The following is a 24172-nucleotide window of genomic DNA, read 5'->3' as shown; positions in this document are numbered from 1 at the left end:
GACAAATTTTATCAAATGTCATTTAAATGGTATCATACCAGTTATTACCTACTTGAAAATATGAATGCATTTATTTGGCAAATGCTTCTATGCTCCCTATATTAACTGGCTACCTTATGAGTTCATTTATGTCACTGTGTCGCTTTTCAGTATCTCTACGCACATTTCTCTTGCAGAGTTGGTTTTTTTTCTTTTACCTAAACCCTTCTGTAAGATGTATAAACGAGAGGTTAATGAGAAGCTACCTAATGATAAATACAAGTGATGTCACAGGGTAACCCATCTGCCCTCCCACTGAGCTCCAAACCTACCTTCTTTTACTACATGCAGGTTAGAAACAAAACACTTTAAAAATACTTACGATAGATATTACAGATTATAGAGCTAAGGGAAATGGGACTCTATTGTGCTTGGATATTACTTTAGAACACTGTACCTCAGTTTCTAAAAATGTATTAGATTTCTACACCCAAAATACAGTTTCAATAATTTATAGTGGGTTAATTTTAGATGTGTTACAGCTATGTTGGAAAAACAAGTCAATATGCTGATTCTTTTCTATAGTCTGTCAGACTTTGTAATATAAGTTACATCAAATCTAGCCTATGAATTACTCTAAACAACTGTTTCATTATCATTACTTGAATAATGAAAAACAAAGACATTCAGATTTGCTGGAACAAATAAATTAGAACACAATGAAGTTCAGTGTTACTGTAAAACCTTCCTTATTGGAAAGACTTTAGCTAGTAATTTATCTACTTTGCTTAGGACAAGAGGAAGAACATGAATCTAATCCAAAGGGATAAATACAGTACCTGGTTATCTGTAAAATACATTTCAAACCACTGATTAAAACTTTTTAATGGAATAATTAAGGATTACTTGACAATTATATTTTATAAAACAATAAAAATACACTAGCTAAGCTAAATTATTTAGACACAAAATTAAAGTTATTTAAATGTAGTATGCTGGGAAAAATACATATTAAAAAGCCTTGTTTTGTTTTTTCTGTTTGAGTGATTTATGGCTAAAGGTTATGACAATGTAATCATCACCATGAAAGTGTAGTTATATATTAAAGACAGGCCATATTCTGTTTTTTTATGTCCAAATATATTTACACTATTAATATTAAATTCAATAAAAATTTCAAAACAGAATTTCTTGGCAGAAAAATGCATGACATTTACACTCATGGATACCCACAAAACCTACTCTAAATTTTAAATGTTATAAGGTCAATCACCACGTAACTATTAATAACCCTAAAGTATTTACATGCTATATACCTGAGGAATTCTCCTTTGGAACATCATCTAGTTCCAGCACTTCATAGTCATCACCAGCCCGGCCTAAGCTTCTTTCATGTCTGGTCATACATGGTTTAAAACTGACATATGCATGTCTTCTTCCATATCTCCTGCCTGTAATTGTCTGATATCCTCCTGCTGATTTGGGCCACACAGCCTTGCTGGATTCTTGATCCATTACTGAAAAATATAAATAGAAGAAAGACAGCAATGACCTTTATCCTTGCAACATATATGCTTACTAGATCATGTGCTACCAAACATCAACTGCACCTTACCAGTACCATAAAACATTCTTCATACACTAGATCATTACACCTCAAATACTATATGGTGAGACTTAGTGGCCTTTTCCTCTAAAAGCATACCTTCTAAAATGTGGGGTCTTGAAGGTATTTTAGATTTTTATAATGAAATCTACCAGAAAAAATTTTTATATGCCACATTATCACACTGCCAAACCTCTTTACAGATTAGAGAATTAGCTTCCCAAGCACCCAAGTGAAGTATCTTTCATATATACGCTCACTACATATTTGATGAGTTATTAGTACATAACGTGATAGTTTCAATTACTTTAAAGTTCCTGCCAAAGACTACATAGGTAACTTCCTTAAATGGTAAATGTACTACAAAGAAACAACTAGGTCACAATAAAATACATCCCAAAGCCTAAAATAAAATTCTCCAAAAACAGTCATGAGCCAAGTCAAACACATGCTACCCCATTTTTTAAAACTATAAATGAATGGTATATATAATGGCAAGAAAAGCCATTAACATTTAAATAACCTGAATGTTAAGTTTTGATGACTATATGGTATATAGTAGTAAACCATAGCATCTTTTACTAGTTTATTATGTTTATATACACACGTATTAAATCTAAATTTGTTTAGCCTATTACATATTACATATACCAAGCAGAAACTAAGCAAATTATTATCTCACAGTACATGGTACAGTCAATAAACAAACTTCATGTTTTCCTGCACTGAATTAAGAATTATAATCATTTTTGAGCAGGAAAAAAAATGTGTTTAACAGACACTATCAAGAGTTACATTATTTTAAACATCTCAAAAAGCTTGATATATATACTCTATAGTATTTTTAAAAATTAAAAAATTAAAGTTAAAATTAAGTGTTTTGGTTACTTGTCCAATAATTTAAGAACCAATAACCTTAACAACTTCTCCAAAGGAACAGTCTCTAATGTGGAATGTAAACAGAAGTCAAAAGGTATGGCAAGAAAATTTCACAATCCTTTTTATACCAAGAATTAAAAATAGAGCGTTACAAATACCCAATAAAGGAACAAAACTGGCTCTAAAGGCCACATATTAGATGATGATTTGTCCTATATGTTACCCAAAGTACACAGAGGGAAAGAAATCTTTAATATAGAAAACTGACAGCTTCCTTACCTGATGGCTCTTTTTCAGTGTACTGTGACATATATGGCAATTTCTGTGTGTCCAGTTCAGTAAAAATATTGATGTGACTTAGTTTTCACTCATACAATGGATAAGCTTTAAAGATTCCTATAAAAAACAATGGATTGAACAAGCTATTAGTAATAAAAGAACAAAAATGGGAAATTGAGGTTTCTCTTCCTAGTAAAAATCTGTTCTTTTAACTTAGAAAAATATATCTTGATGTGATGAATCAATCCAAAAACCCTCAAAGGTATTAAAATGGCTATGTAAATCACAGATCTACATCTGTTCTTGATTCACCTTCCCCTCAGTATATGTCATCCTCATGACTGCCACTGACAGCAACACAAAATTTATTAGCAAACAAGCAAACACACTAGAAGAAGTTCTGACTAGGATATATAACGGAACTATTTGGGAATCTACTAGACTGTGCTGCTTTTGTTTCATCAAGTACTGTAGATCTTTTACCCCTGGAACTGTTAAAATTCTTGTTAAGAATAAGGAAAGGAAAAAGGATTAAAACAAAAAATCAGGGGCTGGGGATTTAGCTCAGTGGCACAGTGCCTGTCTGGCAAGCGCAAGGTAGTGAGTTTGATTCCTGGTACCAGAAAAAAAACAAAGAAAAAATGGAAATAGAACTTTTTCAAATGGAAAGGGATTAAGAGTTGGAGGGAAGAAGGAGGGGCAGGAGACCTCCCTCCCCCTAAAAAAAAAGCAAGGAAGAAAGGAAGAATTAAGATGTGCTATGTACATATATGAACTCTCCAAGATAAATGTAATTATATATTGCAAACATGTACTAATAAAAATAAATTAATAAACTTAAAGAAACAAAAATATAAAAAGTTTTATGTATTAATATAAAAATACAAACCTTACTTTTCAAATATTAGCATAAAAATACAACCCACACTTTTAAATGTTTAATGGCAAATAACAATAATTAACACTGTGTATAGACAATGATGTACTTATTCTTAACAACAGGCAATTGACCAGATAATTTAATCTCAAAAAGAAACTAGTCTGAGTCAGTAAAAACCACAACTTACTATTTAACAAATACAAAAAGACTTTCTCCTGTTTTGAATTAATTCACTTATGTACTATTTGAGAGGTTGTGACTTTTTTTGAGTTTAGTAAAGGCTTAATTTTATTTAAACACCTTAGTTATGAAACACTTGGGCTATTGCTAACTGTTTATCACTAATGCAAATTTATCAGACAATAGTTCTACAAATCAGTTCAACTGTCACCTGACCACAGATACATTTATTTACATAATCACAAATTCTGCAAAATATTGAGATTCTCTACTAAATTTGGATCAAGTACGATTATGAACAATAGCTAAAGAGAAAAAAAGTATGTAAAAAATCCACAAAAAACCACTTAACCATACTGGCAAAACCACAGGCTCTAATTAACATTGTTTTAATATGAAAAGCAATCTGAAATAACTTGAATCTTCACAATTCACAATGGCAGTCTTAATGAATATTTATAAAGAACATCCTATTATAAATATTATATTCAAAGTCCTTTCTCTTTGGAAGACAGCTTTTTTTTTCCATATATCAAGCACTATTTTTAGAGCTGGGGAATGTAACAACTACAAAATGATAAACATTTCTGCTCTTCTGAAATTACAGCATGAGACAAGACACTAAATAATATACAACATGTGAGATAACACAGTATGGGTCAAAATAATGCAAGGAATAAAGAGCTGTGGAGATGAACAATTTCACTAAGAATGGGTCATTGAAGCAAGTATCTGAAATGATGGAGGAAATGTGCAGACCTAGGGAAAAAACATTCTAGGTAAAATAAACTGAAGACAGTGAAGCGAGAAGTTCCAGAAATAATCAGGTAATAGCAAATCTAGAAGAAGAACATTAACAAGAAAATAACAGATGAAGTTAAAAATGAATGATGAAAACGATGGGGAAGAATGAAGCAGATCAGAACAGATCACAAGGCTTTTCATATGCTGTTAGAAATGCTGGTTTCATTTTGAGATTTAAAAAAAAGTCACTGAACAGTTCTGTGCAGAGAAGAGACATCATCTGACTTCTGTGTTAGCGGGAACCCACTGGCCACTGTGTCGAACACCATGAAGGAAACCAAGGTCAAAGAAAGGGAAACTGATTACAAAACTAGAAAAATGATACTGACAAGAAATCATAGCGGTTTAGACCAGGGAAAAAGCAGAAGTGGTAAGAAATGGTTTCTGAATATACTGTGAAAACAAAGCCAACAAAATTTACTGATAGAAAATACGAAAGAAAGCAAGGAGCTGAGGTAGACTGTAAGTTTTATAGGACAGACTACTGGAAAAAAAGACTTGCCGTTAACTGATAGGGGAAATTCTGTGGAAGAAGCAGATTTGGAGAAAATATCGTGAGTTTAGATTTGTTTGTTTTTCCTGTGGTACCGGGGATCGAACTCAGGACCTTGCGCTTCCCAGGCAGGCGCTTATGCCACTGAGCTATATTCCCAGCCCCTTGAGTTTAGCTTTGGATGTGTTAAGTTTGAGATATTAACATTAACTGGATATTAAACATCAGAGTGTTAATATAAAGTAGGAGTCCGGAGTTGACTTGGTAATTTTTTTTTTTTTTTGACTGGAAAATTCTGAGCTGTTAGCAAAATCTGGGAGTTATCAAGTACAAGATTTAATGCTCAAAAAGGTATGAACTTGGGAGACATCACTAAATATACTTTGCTTATTATTTTCAATAATGGTTCTTGTTTTATGAGTAAGTAGATCAGAATGTCTCTGCAGATACTAATTATTTTATCTGAGGCCACTATAATCAGGTTCCTATGAGTGCTCACTCTTATCTGAAGTATAAAAAGGAACAAAAGACAGGAAAGGGAATGAATAAAGATTAAACTCTTTGGGAAAGCTTAAAATGGTTAATTCATCAGTTACAGGACTACATTTAAACCTGAACAGACTACTGAATTAGTCTGTTTCTTGTACTATCCACCTAACAAATAACACAACTGACTCCTGTATACTCTGCGAGACTTGTTCATTTCAAATGCTTGAAATTTTATATACTTCCTATTAATTTTTAAAAATTATATAAATTTGTTGCTCAAAATTAAAGGAGTGAATTAAAGAAGTTTTAATTCTAGATCTTTCAATTACTAACCTAAAGGTCATCACAATCACTCTAGGATATTATGTCAGCAGCTCTAGACAGGCTATATAATTTTTAGGGGAACAGAAAGAAAAGTACAGATACAAGATACATACCTCCCTCATTAAAGTGTTTCAATTTTCTTTTTACCAGAGTCCAATGCATCTATTACTACATTGTCTAGCACAGTATGTATCAAAATGGTGGCTGAATAACTGACACAATTTTGTGCTCCTTTCTCCAATAGAATGTGATATCCTGAAAAACTATCTTACATAGCAACCTGTAGCTTCCAATTTCAGAGGCTGACAGTAAATAGTATCACTTGCTTTCAAATTCTATGAATAAGGCACTGCAGAAGTAGTAATAAGGTCTAAACATAAAGCAATTTTAAAAATACATCGAATTTCTGATGTAAAATGGGTCGGCTACTTCTGGTAACACCAAAAGGTAATCTGATGTAATGACTGGTATGAGGAGGTTTTTTGGTTTATAAAAGGAATAATAAATTCAGAATTGCTGGGCATGGTGGTGCACACCTGTAATCCCAGCACTTGGGAGGCTGAGACAGGAGGATCTTTGCGAGTTCGAAACCAATCAGGACTACAAAATGAGCTCAAGGCCAGTTTGAACTGCAGAGAGAGATCCTGTCACAAAAAGACAAAAATAAATAAATAAATAAATGAAAAGATAAATTCAGAATTGTTATAGCAAAAATAACATTAAAATATGATCGAAGCAAAATAGATCAGAAACAGACCATGAGATAAAAAATTTCACATTTAATTGAAATATTATTTTTCCAATTTGTTTATGGTAACACCTCTACTTCACTAAATGTTTATAAACTGTTACGCTCTCAACATATTCTATTTTTTAGAAAGAAAATATATAGAGAGAAGTATGTGAAGAATGAACTGAATGGGCATACACCCAACACATTAGACCTATAAAAATTTTCTGATTTACCTGAAGTATAACTGGCTAAGGGGGAAAGAGGATTAAAGGGCAACCAATAAAGACAAACTGTGATGAAAGAATATTAAGTAAAAATAACAAATGTAAAAATACTCTTTAAAATTACCTCTCAGTTAAGATTTCAGATTCAGATGTGCTACAAATAAGAAGGTCCTTGGCTCATCCTACCCTTTTTTGTAATGTGCAAGTCAAGTCAGTTTGGAATAAAGCAGCAGCAAAGATTTAGCTCTAGGTCAACGGACCAGGGAAAACAACCACAACCACAACAACAAAAACAATAGCTCTACAAGAAAACAGAAAACTCTATGTTATATGTACTAAAATGTAAAAAATTGAAAATTCGATGCTAAAGGTATACATACCAAAGTGTAACAAGTTTCATTTGATGATCAATATAAAATATGCTCAGAATACTAGACATTTAGATGTGTGCTAAATACAAGCAATAGCATGTGTAAGATGTGAGTGGGGAAGGGATGGAGAAAGAAGTAAGGCAAAGTGCTGAAGCAGGATGAAGTGCACAAGGACGCTCCTAGTACTCTACAGAAGTTGGGGAATTTCATTCCTTGACTGTGAATACATTTGAGTCCATGGCTTACCTTTTCCTTTTTAATGATGTGCCTATCCCAAGGTCATGAAAATATTCTTCTAGGTTTTCTTCTAGAAGCTTGACAGCTTTATCTTTTAAATGTAGACCTATGATCCAACTAAAATTCACTTCTGAATATAGTATTTGTTAAGGGTCAAGTTGATTGCTTTTCCCAATGAATATTCAGCTGACCTAGCACAACTTAATAATAAACTCTAAGTTCGGTGGGTCATTTGTCACAAATTATGAAACCACATAAATTTAGGGTCTATTTCAGATGCTCATATTCTTCTCTTGGCATTTTTATCTATGTCTGTTCTAATACAATACTATCTTAACTACTCTTAACTTCACAGCAAGTCTTTGTAACAGGAATACTGGCATTTGAGGACTTTTAAAATGTGCCAACCCATGTTCTTTCCCTGCTCAAAATTTCAGGATCTTAATTCTAGTACCCTATACTTACGAGATTAAGCATGTGTGAGTATGTAGGGGTGAGGGATTCAATCTACTACTACACAGACATGGACTACTTCTCCATTTAAGTATTTTTAAAAGTCTCAGCATTTTTGTAATTTTCAGCATAGAAATTTTGCCCAAGTTTTATTAGATATATTCTAAGTTACCCTGCATATTTTGGTGCTACTCTAAATGTACTTTACAATTTTTATTTTACCCTTCTTTGTTGCTAGTACACAAATTACAATTAATTTTTGTATACTGGTGTATCCAATCACCACCTTGCTAAAATTACTTAATAGTTTATTGGTAAATGAATTTGGATTTTCTGTCCTTTCTAAATTTTGTATGTACTTTATTTTGTTTACCTGAGGGTACTAGTTAGGACTCCAATACAGTCTTAAAAAGAGGGAGGTATTTATTGGGCATGAATCAACAGCTTTTTGTAAGTATGCTGGTAAGCACTGACTTTTGTTCTTGATACACTTTATCAAATTAAGGATACTTCTTTCTATTCCTAGTTTGATGAAGGTTTGTAACACAACCACACATTAAATTTTGTCAAATCATTTCTCTAAATCTAGAGATAACCCTATAGATTTCTTTCATTCTGGTAAAGGGATGGATTATATTTATTTTAAAAAATTAAACCAATTTTGCATTCATGGAACAAATCATGTTGGTCATAACATATTATCCTTATACAGCACTCTTTTATTTTTGTATCTACATTCTTGAGAAATACTCATCTATAATTGCTTTCCCATGCTGTTGTGTTAAATCAAAAAGGCTTTTCTTTATGTTCAAATCATAAAGAGTTCTGAGTTTGTCCCCCAACCCATATTTTAATTCTCTATAAGTCTATAAATCTGATAGTATATCTTACTTAAATATATGGAAGATTTACAAGTAAAGCCCCCTAAGCCTATAGTTCTTTGTAAAAAGGTATTTCATTAATTCAGTTTCCTTCACAGACACAGCTCAACTCAGATTTCTGATTTTTTTTTTCACCTAAGTTTGGGCAAATTGTGCTTTTCATGAATTATGGTCTTTAAATAGTCAGATGTATTGTATGACATGGTTTTTAGTTTAATCAGCAGGATCTATACTGCTGATTCATTCTTTCATCCCTGGTCTTCATAATTTGCTATCCACTGTCCTCTGGTTTTTCTTAATCAGTTCATTGCAGGTTTTTGTAAGCAGAAATGTGCTCAAGACACTGTAAAATTTTGTTCCACTGATTTCTGTATTTCTATTTTTTTTTACACTACTTCCTTCTAATCTGGGAGATTTGTTGCTTCTGAGTTAAAAGCTATTATACTATTGACATCCAACTTGCACTCTTTACTAGTATGTGTACAAAGCTGTAAGCTTATCTCTAGCATTCTTTAGTTGCATTCCATAAATTGATCTGTAATAATTATTTTTCAAATTAAAATGTTTTCTAACTTACACAACGATTTTGTTTTATATCCATAGGTACTTAATTTAAAAATGCAGCATTGGAAGCTTTTCTAGTTATTTTCTGTTCCTGAGTTGTAATTTAATCTTATAACGGTCATAAAATTTCACTGTATAATTTCAATCCTTCAAAAAGAATACTTACTTATGGCTCAGAATATTTTGGCAATGTTTCATGTGCACTTAAAAATAATATACAACCTTCAGTTGTTAGATATGATACAAATATCAATTAGGTTGAGTTGATTAATCTTGCTATTCAAATTTCCTATTCATTTACAATATCTTTAACTGACGTTTCAGCTACTTCACTGTAGAGGTATCTCCAGCTACGAATGCAGATCTTTCTTTTCAGTTATATTAATTTCTGCCGGGGCTGGGGATTTAGCTCAGTGGCAAAAAGCGCCTGCCTGGCAAGCGCAAGGTCGTGAGTTCAGTTCCCGGTACCGGAGAAAAACCAAAAAAAAAAAAAAAAAAAAAAAAAAAAATTTCTGCCTTACATATTTGGAAGCTGTGATATTAGGTAAACACATAGTAGAATGATGTCTTCTTGATAGATGGACACATATTATTACATTATTTTCCTCCTGATCGGTCATAATACTTTCTTAAGTCTATTTTGGTATTAATATTCTCATATCAACTTTCTTAGTAATACACACCTGTAATCCCAGCCATATGGGAAGCTGAGGCAGCAGGATCACAACTTCGGAGGCCAACCTATACAACTTAGTGAGACTTTGTCTCAAATTAAAATTTAAAATCGGGCTGGGGATATAGCTTAGTGGTGAAGTGTTGCTTACTGTGCATATCATGGATTCAATCCACAGTATAAAAAAATATTTATTTCATCATTTTATTTCCATCTTATATGTGCCCTTAAATTTAAAGTGCTTTTCTTATAAATAGAATACAGTGAGTCTTGCTTATATAGTCTGAGAATCTTTATGTTCACTTAAGTCTTTAACTCATTTACATTAGCAATACAGTCTGGCTTAAGTAGGCCATATTACTATACTTTTCATTCCTCTCATCTTTTTTTCACTCCCTTAATACCTCCCTTCTTTACATCTTTGGTATTGATCAAATCTTTTTATCACTGTTTATCTACCAGCTTTCCTGATATACCTTCTGGTATCTTTTTTTAGTCCTTTTCCTAGAAATTACAAAATGCAACTTTATTGTATACTAGATGCTATTTCCTAAGAGTTCTAGATGACTTAATTCCCACTTAAGAGTCTTAAGTTTTCTTCTGGCAGACAATTATATTTCAGAATGGTCCCCTTCATCCTATAATAGCCTGGATTTGATGTATGCTACAGCAAGTCCATTTTAGTTTGTCCTTACTTAAAAGTGTAAGTCTATACTTCCACTATTTCAATCTAGTTCTTTTACCATGCCCCAAGTAATGCAAGAACTGCTCATCAGTTTGACTGTTTTGTTGTTTTCATACATTTTGTTGTTTTTATGTACCACTCTACGTGAGTTCTATTGGTATTATCATGTCTTTTTTTCCCAAACACCGATAATCTTCAACAGTCCTTTCTAAAAATGTCTACACCATATGCCATATCTATACCTCCAACTGTCCAATGTTCCTTCAACCTACATAACAACCTTTAATATCTGATATGAGGGTCTGCTGATAACAACTTCCATGTGCTTCTGTTTGTCTAAAACCACCTGTATTTTCAATGGGAATAGAATTTTAGACTGGTAGATTCCTTCTTTCTGCCTGCCTGCCTGTCTTTCTTTCTTGGCATTGTAATGATGTGTCATTTTACTTTTTTCTGGTTTCCATAGTTTCAGTTGAAAAGTGTGTATCATTTGAGCTAAATAATGCAACTGAACGTCAACCAGTTGAGGGTGCTTCTTAGTGTATAAAAGTCAAAAGGAACCAAAAGAAATAAAACTCATAATTTACAGATGATATGAAAGTATATAATAAAATTGGAAGAGAGTGCTTACAGATAAACTTTACAAAGATAAATACTTAACTGTTAAGATATACAAAGTCTATATAAAAACGTATTATCCTAAATACCAACACACAGCTAGGAAATTGAATGATAAATTTTATTTTAAAAGGTTATAATTTATAACAGCAACAAAAAATACTAAATCTCTACAAATATATCCAGTGAAAGATTGGATTGTAGAACATTACTGAGAGAAACTATGTAAATCGAGGGAAACACACATTCACTTGCTTAGAAGAGTCAATGTTATGAATACCAATTCTCTCCAAATAATCTATATGGTAAATACAACCCTAACACAATTCCTCAGACACTCTGTTGGGGAAATTGGCGAAGTGACTTTAAAACTTAAATGGGAATGCAGATGGTCAATAATAGTCAAGATAAGCTTAAAAACACCAAGGCAGAAAGATGGTAACTCAGAAAGAAAACTTTAAAAATATATGCTAATTAATGAGTTATTAGGAAATGGGTAAAAAAGATCAAGAACAGAACAAAGAAATATCATCCAATAGATGAACTTTCCGCAGTGATGAAACTCTGCAGCGCTCAAAGCTAAATTAAGTTTCATTTTAAGCAGTCACACATAGTGACTATCCCATAAACCAGTATAGAAATGAGTATGCCCTCTGTACACTTGACTTATAATGCTACATTTCAGAGCTCAAGAAACAGGAGATGTTTTTCACTCACTAACTGGATACTGATGGAGAAATCCGGCCTATTATTTCCTTAAAAAATGCAACAGTCAATTCCAAAATGCTTGTAAACCTAAAAAAAAAAAAGGTAAAAACCTTTAAAAGATAAAGTCTTCATAATGCTGGGGTAGAGAAAGATTTTTTTTTAACCAGAGCATAAAAACAAAAATTTCCTAAAAAAGAAAACACCAATCACCTTTATTATAATATAATTAAAACTTCTATTCAGGGGTGAGAATGTAGCTCAGTATGAGTGCTTGTCTAGCAAGTACCAAGCCTTGGATTGTTTACCAGTAAACAAAGCAAACCAAAGCAAACCAAATCTTTTCGGAAGCTACAAATGAATAAAGAAATTTACATTATATAAAGTAACAAAGAGACCATGTCCACAATATATAAAGAATTCCTGAAAATAAAAAGCAGTAAGATAGCATAAAAGAAATGTGACAACACAAAAGAGACATACCCAAAAATAAATACTCAAATGGCTAAAAGATATATAAAAAGGTGTTAATTTCCTAACTTGGCTAAAAACTTGAGTTAGAAAAAGAACCTACTAAGTTACCATTACACCTTAGGTAACAAAACTATTAATTTTTGTCGCACCAATAACTGAACACGGGGCATCATTCATGGTAGGTAAATAGTCTACCACTGAGCTGCATTGCCTTTGAGACCAAAATTAGAAAATAAATATCAAATGTTGGTGTGAATATTAAGCAACCAGGATACTTTTACATTATTGTTGTGTGTATTTCTGTAGTCATCTTTAGAAACTTTTTAGAAGTATTTACACTGAACCTATGAATATATTGTGGCCAAGTTCATCTTAGAAAATATGTACTGAGGAGCACAGGAATGTTCTGTGAACCACTGTTCATAATAACCTCAAACTGTAAAAAACCCAAATGACCAACAGTAGAATGGATACGTACTTGGTGCTTATATTAACTTCACTATGACAATTTACTGAAGCTGGGCACTTATGGTTTACATACATTTCCATACCTACATGTACATTTTAATAAAAAATTTTAAATACTCCATGGGAGAAAATATATGTAGGTATTAAGTCATACTTAAATTAAGACCTTTGACTGATTTTTATGCCTTCCATTCTTTTGAGTTTCCTAAATTTTCTTCCACACCCTTGTACTTGATCTGTAAGCTGCAAAAAAAGATAATATTTTAAAATTTCCTTATCAGCATCAGCCTTACATGGATCACTTAAAACTAAGATGTCAAAAGTAAGCTTTATAAATGCAAGACAACACAATAATCACATGAGAATTAAAGGAATGAAGTGCAATTACCTTGAACATACGAGAACATGTGGCGATCCTCCTAATTACTGGGGTAAATACTACAGCATAGGGGACATATACACAGAACAAGATCTCATGAAATTTGAACTTCTCCATCCCTTTTCTAAGAGTATGGTAACCAAAAAGGAAATACAAAAACAAAACTATTCCAGATAAAACCATTCCAAATCAAAGAGCATAAAAATGTCTTGGCTCTGGGTGAGAGACAGATGGTAGGAAAGAAGAGGAATGTTGTCTAACAATTCAGAGCCATCACCTCATCTAGATCTGCAGCTGCAATACCACCTATAGAGCCCCTGGTTTCAGGGTATAGTATCCTAAGCATCTGGCAGAAGCAAAGGTAATTCCTCTTGGTGAACATCACCTCATTTTCAACCCAGGTCGGAATTTCCACATATAAAACTTCAAACAACACGAGTTCATAATAAAAAGTACAAGATACAAAAGAAATAAAGCTGGCAAAAGCTAGTAAATTAGGACACAGGAACATGTCTATGAACATCTCAGACAATGAGATCACCAAATACCAGAACTTTATAAAAGTATGACCAAAAAAGAAGACACTTAAAAATACAACAGAACATGCTGATTGAGGTGGTGCACATCTATAATTCCAGCAAGCTGAGGCAGGAAGATTGCCATGACTAGCCTGGTTTTCTTAGTGTGTTTAAAGCCAGCCTGAGCCACCACTGTACATAGCAAGACCCCATCTCAAACAACAACAACAGTAACAACCACCTAAAAAACAGTGAGAGCACAAGAGAATAGGAACTGTAAAAGTAAAATATGTAAGTAAAACAAAAACAGTATGAATAAGAAAGTAGATAAACCCTATTGAAAAAATAATTAGGAAACTAGAAAACAGGTATTAAAAATACTCAGCACATAATATCTAGAAAGAACAGAACAGAAATACTTTTTAAAAGGATAATAAGAGACACATGTAGGACAGAATGAGAAAGCAGAAAATACTTGTAAATAGCATTCCAAGAGAGAACTGAGAGAACAGATGAAAACTGTTAACAGTCAAAGATAAAAGTGAATTCTCAGATCGCTAAGTCCAAAGAATCTTAAGCAGAATAAATACTCAGCTAGTTATGCGCAGCAGAAACTGTAGAAGATCCAGGGCAGGTCACCAAAGACAAAGACCTTCTTGGCAGCTATCAAAGGGCAAAACTCTACAAAGAGTGGGGGTATGGGAGTGGGAGCTCAAATAATTGACACAGGAATGACCATGAAAGCAGAACTTAGATAAAGCACAAGCTGGAAGATAAAGATATTATGAACAATGTATGCGAAAACTTGACTGAAATGTACAAATTTCAGAAAAACTAAATGATCAAGTGTTATGGCTGTGTCTAGATGTACCCCCAAAGCCTCAAGCAGCCATAGGTGGAGCTTTTTCAGAGGTGGCTGAATCAAGTGCATGACACTGGAATTGATTCATGGTGCAATGCTATGATCAAGGGCACCAGAATTAAGAGTGTGAGTGCTATCTAACCAGAGTAGCCTGGTTAAAATAGAAGGGACAGAAAGAGCTGCGGCTGTCCCCCTCCTTGCTTGTTTTACTACCTTCTGCCTGTCATAAACTGTTTCTTCTCTAGGATGCCTGTCTGCCACACCACCCTGCCTTGGAGCCAGCAGATTATGGACTGAAACCTCTACAAACTGTGAGCTAAATAAATCTTTTCTCCTTTAACTGTGGGTGTCAGGTATTTTGTCTCAGCAACAAGAGGAAAGTAACAAAGATACCACAGTTGACTAAAACGTAAGTAGAAAAAAATGGTGACTCTACATCATTAAAGAAATTGAAACAGTAAAACCTGCTCATATGGAGAAAACTAGGCCCACAGATATTAAATAGCTATTTCCATTAAATATTCAAGAAAAAGATAATTCTAATACTAAGCAAATTTCTTTAGAGAGCACAAAAGATTTTCATAGTTCATTTAAAAAATATGTTGCTCACTTTATGAGACAGTCAAATCTTCATAAAATAGCCAGGAAAGTTACAAAAATGGAAAATTAAAGGTCAACTTCAGTAGTAAAGATTAAAAGTTTAAACAAGATACTTCCAAACCAAGTATAGTAACGTGTTTTAAAACAGTATAAACTGAGTCACTCATCAATGTATGTGACAAATTACATTATCGGGGCTGGGGATTTAGCTCAGCGGCAAAGCACCTGCCTGGCAAGCGGAAGGTAGTGAGTTCGGTTCCCGGTACTGGAGAAAAACCAAAACAACAACAACAAAAAAAAATTACATTATCATTAGCATGTCTGTAGAAGTAGAAAAAGCACTTCATTAAGAATTTCAAAAGCTTTCAACAAACTAAAAATTAAAAAGAATTTCTGAAGCCTTATACAATTTAGCAACCAAAAAGCTACAACAGTTATACTGAATGGTGAAATGCTGCTAATAGTCTACTTTTTTCAAATACCGTCATTACTTCCATTTACCAATATATAGGAAAGAAGAAAGGCATAAAAAAGTAAAGAAAAAAGTTTAAAAAGTTGAAAAGTTTGTTTTAAAAAGTCAAAAAGAAACCTAAGGAAAAAATGTGAAACATACCAGAGAACTTGGCAATATTGCTAGTACTATGGTTTGAATGTCTACATCTCCTTCTAAAATTCATATAGAAACTTAATGGTAGTATTATGAAGAGAATCCTCTGGGGATGTGATCAAATCATTAACGACCTTAGAGAGGGTTGGAGGGACCAGCTGGGTTCCTTTAACTGTCTGCCTTTCACCAAGTGAGGTGCCATTTAACAAGATGCCACCTTGGAAACAGGCAGCAACCCTCATTACACTTTGTATCTGCCAGCACCCTTATTTTAAGATTTCCAGCATCCAAAACGGTGAGAATAAAATTTCTTTTCTGTATGAATTACTCAGTGTTGGGTATTTTATTATAGCAACGGGAATGGATTAAGATGGCCAACTATATCAAAATATAAGTCACTACCAAACAGCATAGCTATAAAAAATAATTATAGTAATATGACATACCATTTGTAGCAGTTCCACTTCTGCCTAGGATGTAGAACAAGGGAGACTCATTCTCACCTTAACAATAAAAAAAATGCCAGAAAACAGTAAAAACATTAGACTTGAGGTACAGATGCAATCAGGTATACAGAGACATAAGGAGATAAGCCTGCCCCTCCAAAGACAGAAAGGGCATGGTGGCTGACTCACTTGTGAACAGCACAGGAGTAAAGAGCCATCAGACATCACTCAAGTGGGTAAGAAGAACCAGCTAAAAATTTTTAAACAAACTGCTCAAGGCAAAGCATGGGCTAAATGCAAGGACAGAACATTGAAGAAAAAAAAAAAAAAAAAAAAAAAAAAAGAACATTGAAGAACTGCACACATACGCAAAGGTAGCATCCATGTGCAGGATCTTTTGCTTGGTTCTCTACCAGATTCTTAAAAGCAGGACTGAGAGAAGGATGGGAGGCTAAAGAGGCCATCCTTTGGTAGTAGAAGGGACTGACGGCCAGTGAGTGAAAGGAATGAAACCCTGACTCAACCCTTCTACCTTACAGAAAGCATAAGCTATAAATACTGGAAGAAAGGCAGCGATCACTGTGCTCCACCATGGCTAGGTATGGGTGAAAGAAAAAAGAACTTTTATTCCTGCAACAGGGTTAGGAAACATTTCATGGTCCAGGTTCCTATTCTGAGATCTCCTAGTACTGGGAAAGGGATCTCTCCTGCAGAAAAGACAGGAGACAGAGTTTGGTTACTATGGGAAGAATAGAATCACTGCCCCACCCCTAAGATGGAGAGATACAATGTGTGTGTAATGGAAGGTGCGGAAGGCTCAGGAAGACTGACAATCCTCTCCCAATATTCCCAGGCCAGTGAGCATCAAGAAACAATAAGGGTCTATGAAGGCATGTCCTACTGGTAGCCCACGTTTTCTTAAGTGAAGAGGAATTGTTTTCAGCCTTAAACAAGATATATTACAATTAATGTATATAAGCATAAAATTTCCATTTTAAAGTATTTTTATTATAAGATTTTATAAAGGGGAAAAAGGCAAGTCACAGGTTGGATGCATCTGTTTGGGAAAAGGACAGCTTGTGAAGACTTCTCTTGACTGAAGTAAAGGTACATCAGGAAACCTGAAAGCTGATGATCAGATAGGAACACTTGAAAAATCAGGCTTTTCAGCTGACTGGCTGGTGTACTGAAAGTAATTAAAGCAGTAACATTCAAACCCAGCTCAATCATTGATGAGATTTAATAAACTCTAGCACAGGGACTGGGGATTTAGCTCAGCAGTACAGTGCCTGCCTGGCAAGTGCAAGGTCGTGAGTTCGATTCCTGGTACCAGAAAAAAACCAAAAGAAAAAAAAATTTAAAAAACATAAATAAATAAACTCTAGCACACTAAAAGACTAGTAGGTAAAGAAGCAGATTCACATTCATACATAACTATTAACTATAATCTACTGATCTTTATGAGGTATGATCAAAATTATGGTGAGTACTGCTGCCCAGTGTCATCCAACTGAAAGACAGGTTTGTAAAAACATTACAGTGCGTCTTCATGCACCTTATTCATGGGACCTGGCTCTATGTGACTTTTGGAGCTCTCCCAAAATCAAAATGACTAAGAAAAGTAAATGTTTGACAGCCACAATAGTGCAACTAAAGACACTCATAAAAGAGGACTTCCAGAACTGCATCATAAAGTGCCAGCAATGATGGGATAAGTGTAACCCTAAGCAAAGGGGAGTCTGAGGGGGGTTAATGGCAGTGTCCTTTATTGTAATAAATTTTTAAAAATTTAAACAATCACTGCATTTGTTGATCACACCTCATGTTATCTGTCTACAAGATTACAAGGAAACATAAAAGTCAATTACAGAGATACATAAACTCACCAAAGATGTGGAAGTTAAACTTCTCGTTAACTGATGTGGCAATGTGGACATCACATAAGAACATAAGACTACATAGACGAGAAGGGGATTTGCAGGGGGTGGGGGGAGTGTAGGGGAGAAGAAGGGAAGGGGAAATAAAAAGGATCAAGATGCAATACGTATATACAATAATATCCCACAATGAATATATTCATCGTTTATCACAAACATATACTATACTAATAAAAAATTATTTAAAAGACTTAGAAAAGATCAACGTATCAAATCTGTGTGAATATCTACAATAGTGCTTAGAATAAAATTAGTCTTAAATCAGTGACTTAAGATTAAGAAGTAAATGACTTAAGTTTAAGAAATTAACATAGAGGAATTTGAACTCAAAGCATACAGAAAGCAATAGTAAAGAGTAGCAATCAACCAAACTAAAAACAAAAAAATAGTCAAATAAAAGGTGGTTCTTCATAAAGATTAATAAAATTGATAATGATAAACTTAAAATCAAACTAATAAAGATGAAAGACATACTGCTAATATGAGGAACAACTGAGAAGACATCACTACCGATGCCACAGATATTAAAAGATAGTTAAGATACAACCTTATGGCAACGATTGAATGAAACAGATAAATTTCTTTAAAGACAAAAAATGCTCATAAAAGTGTGGAAGTGAATCACTGTCAAAGACTGAAAGTTTTTAAAAAAATAGATAACTCTATCAATGCTTTGCCTATTAAAGTAATTGCATTTACACTTTAAAACCTTCCAATAAAGAAAATCTTAGGCTCAGAAAAGTTAGTACAAACTATAGTAAACATTTGTAGAACAACACTAATTCTACATACATTTTTTTAGAAATATAACAAGAAACACTCTCCAACTTGTGAAGTCAGCATAAACCTAACACAAAGAATTCTACGAAATGGTATCCTTTGTAACACACATGCAAAAATGGACGAGGGAGGGAGTTGGATGAAGAAAAGGAGAAACCTTCAAAAAATAGAAACAAATGTATCCACCAATTTAAAAAAATGAAAAAATACCATCACCAAGAAAAGCTTAACTCTACATTTGAAAATTAACTTGTAAAATAAAGCACATGATCCCTCAATAAAAACATTTGACCCAACTCAACATCTACCCATAACTGCAACACTGAGCAATCCAAGAACAGAATGACAACGTACTTAATAAAAGACCATTTGCTTTATTCCATGAAGGCTGCTATAACAAGCTAGATGGCCTGGGTTGTTTCTATATGGCAGATATTTAGTTTTCATAGTCTGGAGGCTAAGAAGTTCAAGCTCAAGCTGCCCGTGAATTCAGTCTGGGTGAAGGGCTGCTTTTTGGTTCTTGCACGGCAGTCTTTTCTCTGTTTTCTCATTGCTGCAAGGTGGAATGGGGAAAGGGCACTCTCTGGGGCTTCTTTTAAAAGGGCACTAATCCATTTAAGATCTAATAACCTCAACCTCCCCTACATATGCTTGCACCTGAAATCAGGTTTCACCATGTGAATTCTGAGAACAAAAAGAGTCTGTAGCATCACTCTATCGCACTTACTAATGAAAAACTAGAAACTTTCCTCTTAAAATCAGATACAGTACGAGGCAAGGACATCTGCTCTCACTGTACCTCTTCAACATCAAGCTGGAGCACTTACCAATATACTAAGGGAAAAAGGCGAGAGGGTTAACATTCAAATTTTAAAATATCTGAACACTGTATTTGCAAATAACATGACTAAGGAAATTCCAAAGGCTCTGCAAAAAAAATCCTGCTAGAATAAGTGAGCTTAGTAAACTGCAAATTGAAGGTCAATATGCAACAAAAAGATTGGATTGCTTGTGCAGCAGTTTAACAACTGAATACAGAAATTTAAGAGTTATTTATAATAGCATAAAATTATGAACATTAGTCATAAATCTAACAAAATGCCCAACAATAACTATGTTGAAGTACAAAATGTTGATAAAAGATGTTAATTTCTTCCTAAATTGATCTATACACTCAACACAGTCCAAGATGCCTTTAAGTTTCATGGGAATGCAAAAGAACCAGAATAACCGAAGTGATTTTTAAAAGGAATACAGCTTAAGAATTCCTGATTTCAAGACTTACTATAAAGTAAAAACAACCATGGCAATGCAGTATTAGCAAAAGTATAATAAGCACAAGGATCAAAGGAACAGTCCAGAAACAAATACACATATAAGCCCAATGACTCTCAGCAAATTTAATACAAGGAAAGTGTTCCTAACAAGCAGCACTAAAAGAACTACACGACCATTTGAAAAAACAAGCCTCCATCCTTACCACACCACACACAAAGCCAAAAACAGTACCAGACCGTGACATAAAAGCCAAAACTGTAAAACCTGTAAAAAGAAACAAAAGAAAACCTGCACAACTCTGCGCTGGGGAAGTAATTCTAAGAACACAGGAGCACAAACCATAAATTATGGATAAATCAAATTTAATTGTAAAGTTCCTGTCTTTTATAGTAAAGTTTCATCACAACGTTTATGGATCCGTATCTGTCAAAGGAATTTTATAAAGAATGTATACAAAAAAAAAAAAAAGAATGTATACAAAATTCTCAAAACTCAGGAAGACAAACTGCCTAACTTTTAAAGATGGCCCAAAGGTCTGAAGAAAGACTTTAGAATGAAAACACTCACATGAACAAATTCTCAGTGCCATCAGTCATCAGGCAAACGCAAGCTGAAATCACAGTGTGACACTGTGACACACCCACCGGAAGGGCTAACATTAAAAAGGCTAAAACAGCTAAGTGTTAATGAGGATGGGGGGGGGCGCAACTGGAATTTCATACTGGTGGACAAGTACAACAGAACCACCACTTTGGAAAAAGTCTGGCACTTTCTTATTTAAACATTCACTTACCACGCAAGCTTGCATATTCTGCTTGCAGGCATTTACCAAAAACAGTAAGAACATATTCACACAAGAACGCAGAAAGAACGTTCATAGCAACTTTATTAAGAATCCCAAACTGGAAATAACCCACATATCCATAAACAGAGGATATAAGCAAAAAATTGAAGTAAATCAGAATCACAGACTACTCAACAACAGAGATCAGCCAATTAAAAAAAAAAATCACAACATGATCCTCAAAAAAAAAATCAGGCTGAGAAAAATGAGATGCAAAAGTGTATATATTACACTGGGCATGGTGATGCATGCCTGTACCCCAGCACTCAGGTGGATGAGGCAGAAGGATTGCTGTGAACTTGAGGCCAGCCTGAACTACACAGCAAGACCCTGTCTCAAGAGCAAACCACAACAAAAACAAAGACCATAAAAACCACTTATATATATATAGGTAGATAGATGTCTATCTATAAACACAAGTGTATTTGTATGAAATTCTAGAACAAATGAAACAATTTATAGTGAGCAAAAGATAAGTGGTTTCCTGAGTCTGAGGGTGAACATTTGACTGCAGAAGGGCACAAGGGAAGTTTTGAGAGAGATTAAAATATTTTCCATCTTGAGTGTAGTATGCAAAAAGTACACATTTGTCAAAACAAAATGAATTGTACATTTAAATAAATATTTCGGCATATCTAAGTTATCCTCCATATCTTCTTTTTTTTTAAAAAAGACACTCTATTAGGGAACTATTAACCAGGGAATACTGCTGTTATGAGTGTATAACTACCTCAAAAGATGTCAAAGAAAATCTAAGGAAATGGTAACTATTTACAGCTTTTAAAAATGTAAACAAAAATGAAAACATAAAATTATCTTGGAAAGCCAAGAATAGAAGAAAATATTTTACTTTAATATTGGCAGTTTATCAGAAAGTTTTGGGAAGCATCATCGTTCATACTAAGACATCAGAAGCACTCCCCTTGAAGTCAGAAACAATACCAAGATTTGGCCAATAGTGCTACTATTCAGCATTGTACAGTGTATAACGGCCAAAGCAAGGAGAAAAACGTTACAAAAACTGTAAAGCCAACTACAAAACTCTGAATATTTTCAGATAACTACCAACTCAAAATATTACATGATAACAGGAAAATTCAAAAGCTATCCCATAGTTAGAAGACAGCAAGAGCAAGAGCTCTCTCTCTTAAGAGAAAGGAGAAAGAACAATTTCTAGTACCATTGAGTAGCTAGACTATGGAGAAGGAACTGCACACAATTGGGGTGGGGAGATAAACTTTCCCCAAGAATACAGCGCAAGACATAAAATGGTGACATCTCTGTGGACCTGGGAAGAGGACTCAGTGCTCTCCAAATTAATCTAAAATTTCAATATAACCTCATTCAAAATAGCTGAGTGTTTTAAAAAATTCAAACTACAAATTGAGTCTAACGTTCATCCGGAAGAATGCCCAAGAGTCGAGAATATTTTTGAAAAGAGTAATAAGAAGGGATAAACGGCTATCAAAATTTAAAATACGCATCCCTTTAAGCAATTCCAATTCCATTTCCATTTCTAGGAATCCATGCCCCAGAAATATTCACACAGACGGCAAGTTTACTGACTTGCTCAACACTGACTCTTGGGATGTAAGTATGACAAGGAAGGGAAATGGAAGTTGTATTTTTTTACTTACAGTCTTTTTATAAAGAATGTTTAATATTTTAAAATCAAGGATTTAAGGTTTATAATTAAGCATCAATTAATAAGTTAGAAAGTTGTGTCTATTACGCAGCATTACTTGTTGCGGCATTTTTTTTTTTTTTTGGTACCAGGAATGGAACTCAGGACCTTGCACTTGCCAGGCATGCACTGGTGCCGCTGAGCTAAATTCCTGGCCCCATACAGCATTAGTTGTAATCGCAAAATCAAAAATCAATTAACGTAAATGTCTTTCAATAGGGAATGGTCAAATGAAGCCATTCAAACTGATGAAACATCATTAGCCTTTAAAAACTGTTAGAGATCTACATGTAATGAAGAATGTTCAAGAAATACAGTTAAGTAACAAAGCAAGTGACATAGAAATATGCTTGGTATACCGCCTGCGCAAAACGAAAAACACCTTTGCATGTATATGTGTGTGTTTAAAAGTAAATTTGTAAAACGACTCTGAAAGATGAACATTAAATTGTTAAATCTAGATACTGGAGTGGGTCTGAAGAATGAAAAGAAATGTTCACGTTTTACCTCGTAGTTCTTTATTTATATCGTTAAATTTTACATCAGGCTTGCATGTCTGTAATTCAAAAAAATTAAAAATTACATTGATTTTTTAAAAATGACATGAATTCCTGAAGACAACTACAAAGGTGAAAAAAAAATTACTTTAAAAGCTTATTTCCACTCTTTTCACGTTTATTTCCAGACTCTTGAAATGATGTGGCGTCTTCAGCAAAGGTAACTGCCATTTTAAAAGAAATGTGCCCAAATATTTCATGAAAAAAATAATATATTGAGCCTTTATTTTTGGAAAAAGGCAAACTTCAGAAGACTAATCAATCCAAATTAGTGTCTACGCAGATGTAAAAAATATTTCTTTTAATCTCCCACATTATTCTTCCTGTAAAACCTGTCTACGTCCTCCCCTTTCATTCAACTTGGTTTGCACGGCTCCAAACTCACCATTTTGAATGTGCGCAAAACGACTAACACGCAGTAATTCTAAGGAGGCCAAAACTGAAGGTGCATCTGCCAGGCGGGCGCTGACAGGCGTCGCCAACCGGAAGGGGGATGGATGCAGCGGCGCCAGCGGCGGAGAACCATCCTGTGGTTCCTCCAGGGGGTCTGCGGCCCGAGCTGCGTGACAATCGCGAGAAACGCAGGGACACCCCGCTCCGCGACCGCAACGGCAGGCGTGCGGGGAGGGGGCTGCGGGCCGTGGCGCAGCAGGCATCGCTCCCGCGGTGACCGGGCCGCGC

The 24172-nt window shown here is 34.3% G+C and overlaps 1 protein-coding gene across 1 annotated transcript in view; it reads right to left on the bottom strand.

The window, feature by feature from the left end:
• The window catches only part of Pja2 (praja ring finger 2, E3 ubiquitin protein ligase), a 64356-nt gene that overhangs the window by 39712 nt on the left and 472 nt on the right, over positions 1-24172 (bottom strand). Inside the window, exons 2-3 of the mRNA XM_005382175.2 lie at positions 2744-2860; positions 1296-1496 (exon numbers count right to left, since the gene is read on the bottom strand). Coding sequence (XP_005382232.1) covers positions 1296-1496; positions 2744-2774 — 232 coding nt within the window. The 5' untranslated portion in view covers positions 2775-2860. The remainder of the gene's footprint in view (positions 1-1295; positions 1497-2743; positions 2861-24172) is intronic.

This window comes from Chinchilla lanigera, unplaced genomic scaffold (genome assembly GCF_000276665.1).
Source record: "Chinchilla lanigera isolate Chin_1 unplaced genomic scaffold, ChiLan1.0 scaffold00017, whole genome shotgun sequence".
In the NCBI taxonomy this organism is placed as follows: Eukaryota; Metazoa; Chordata; class Mammalia; order Rodentia; family Chinchillidae; genus Chinchilla; species Chinchilla lanigera.
This window is presented reverse-complemented; position numbering and strand designations above follow the sequence as displayed.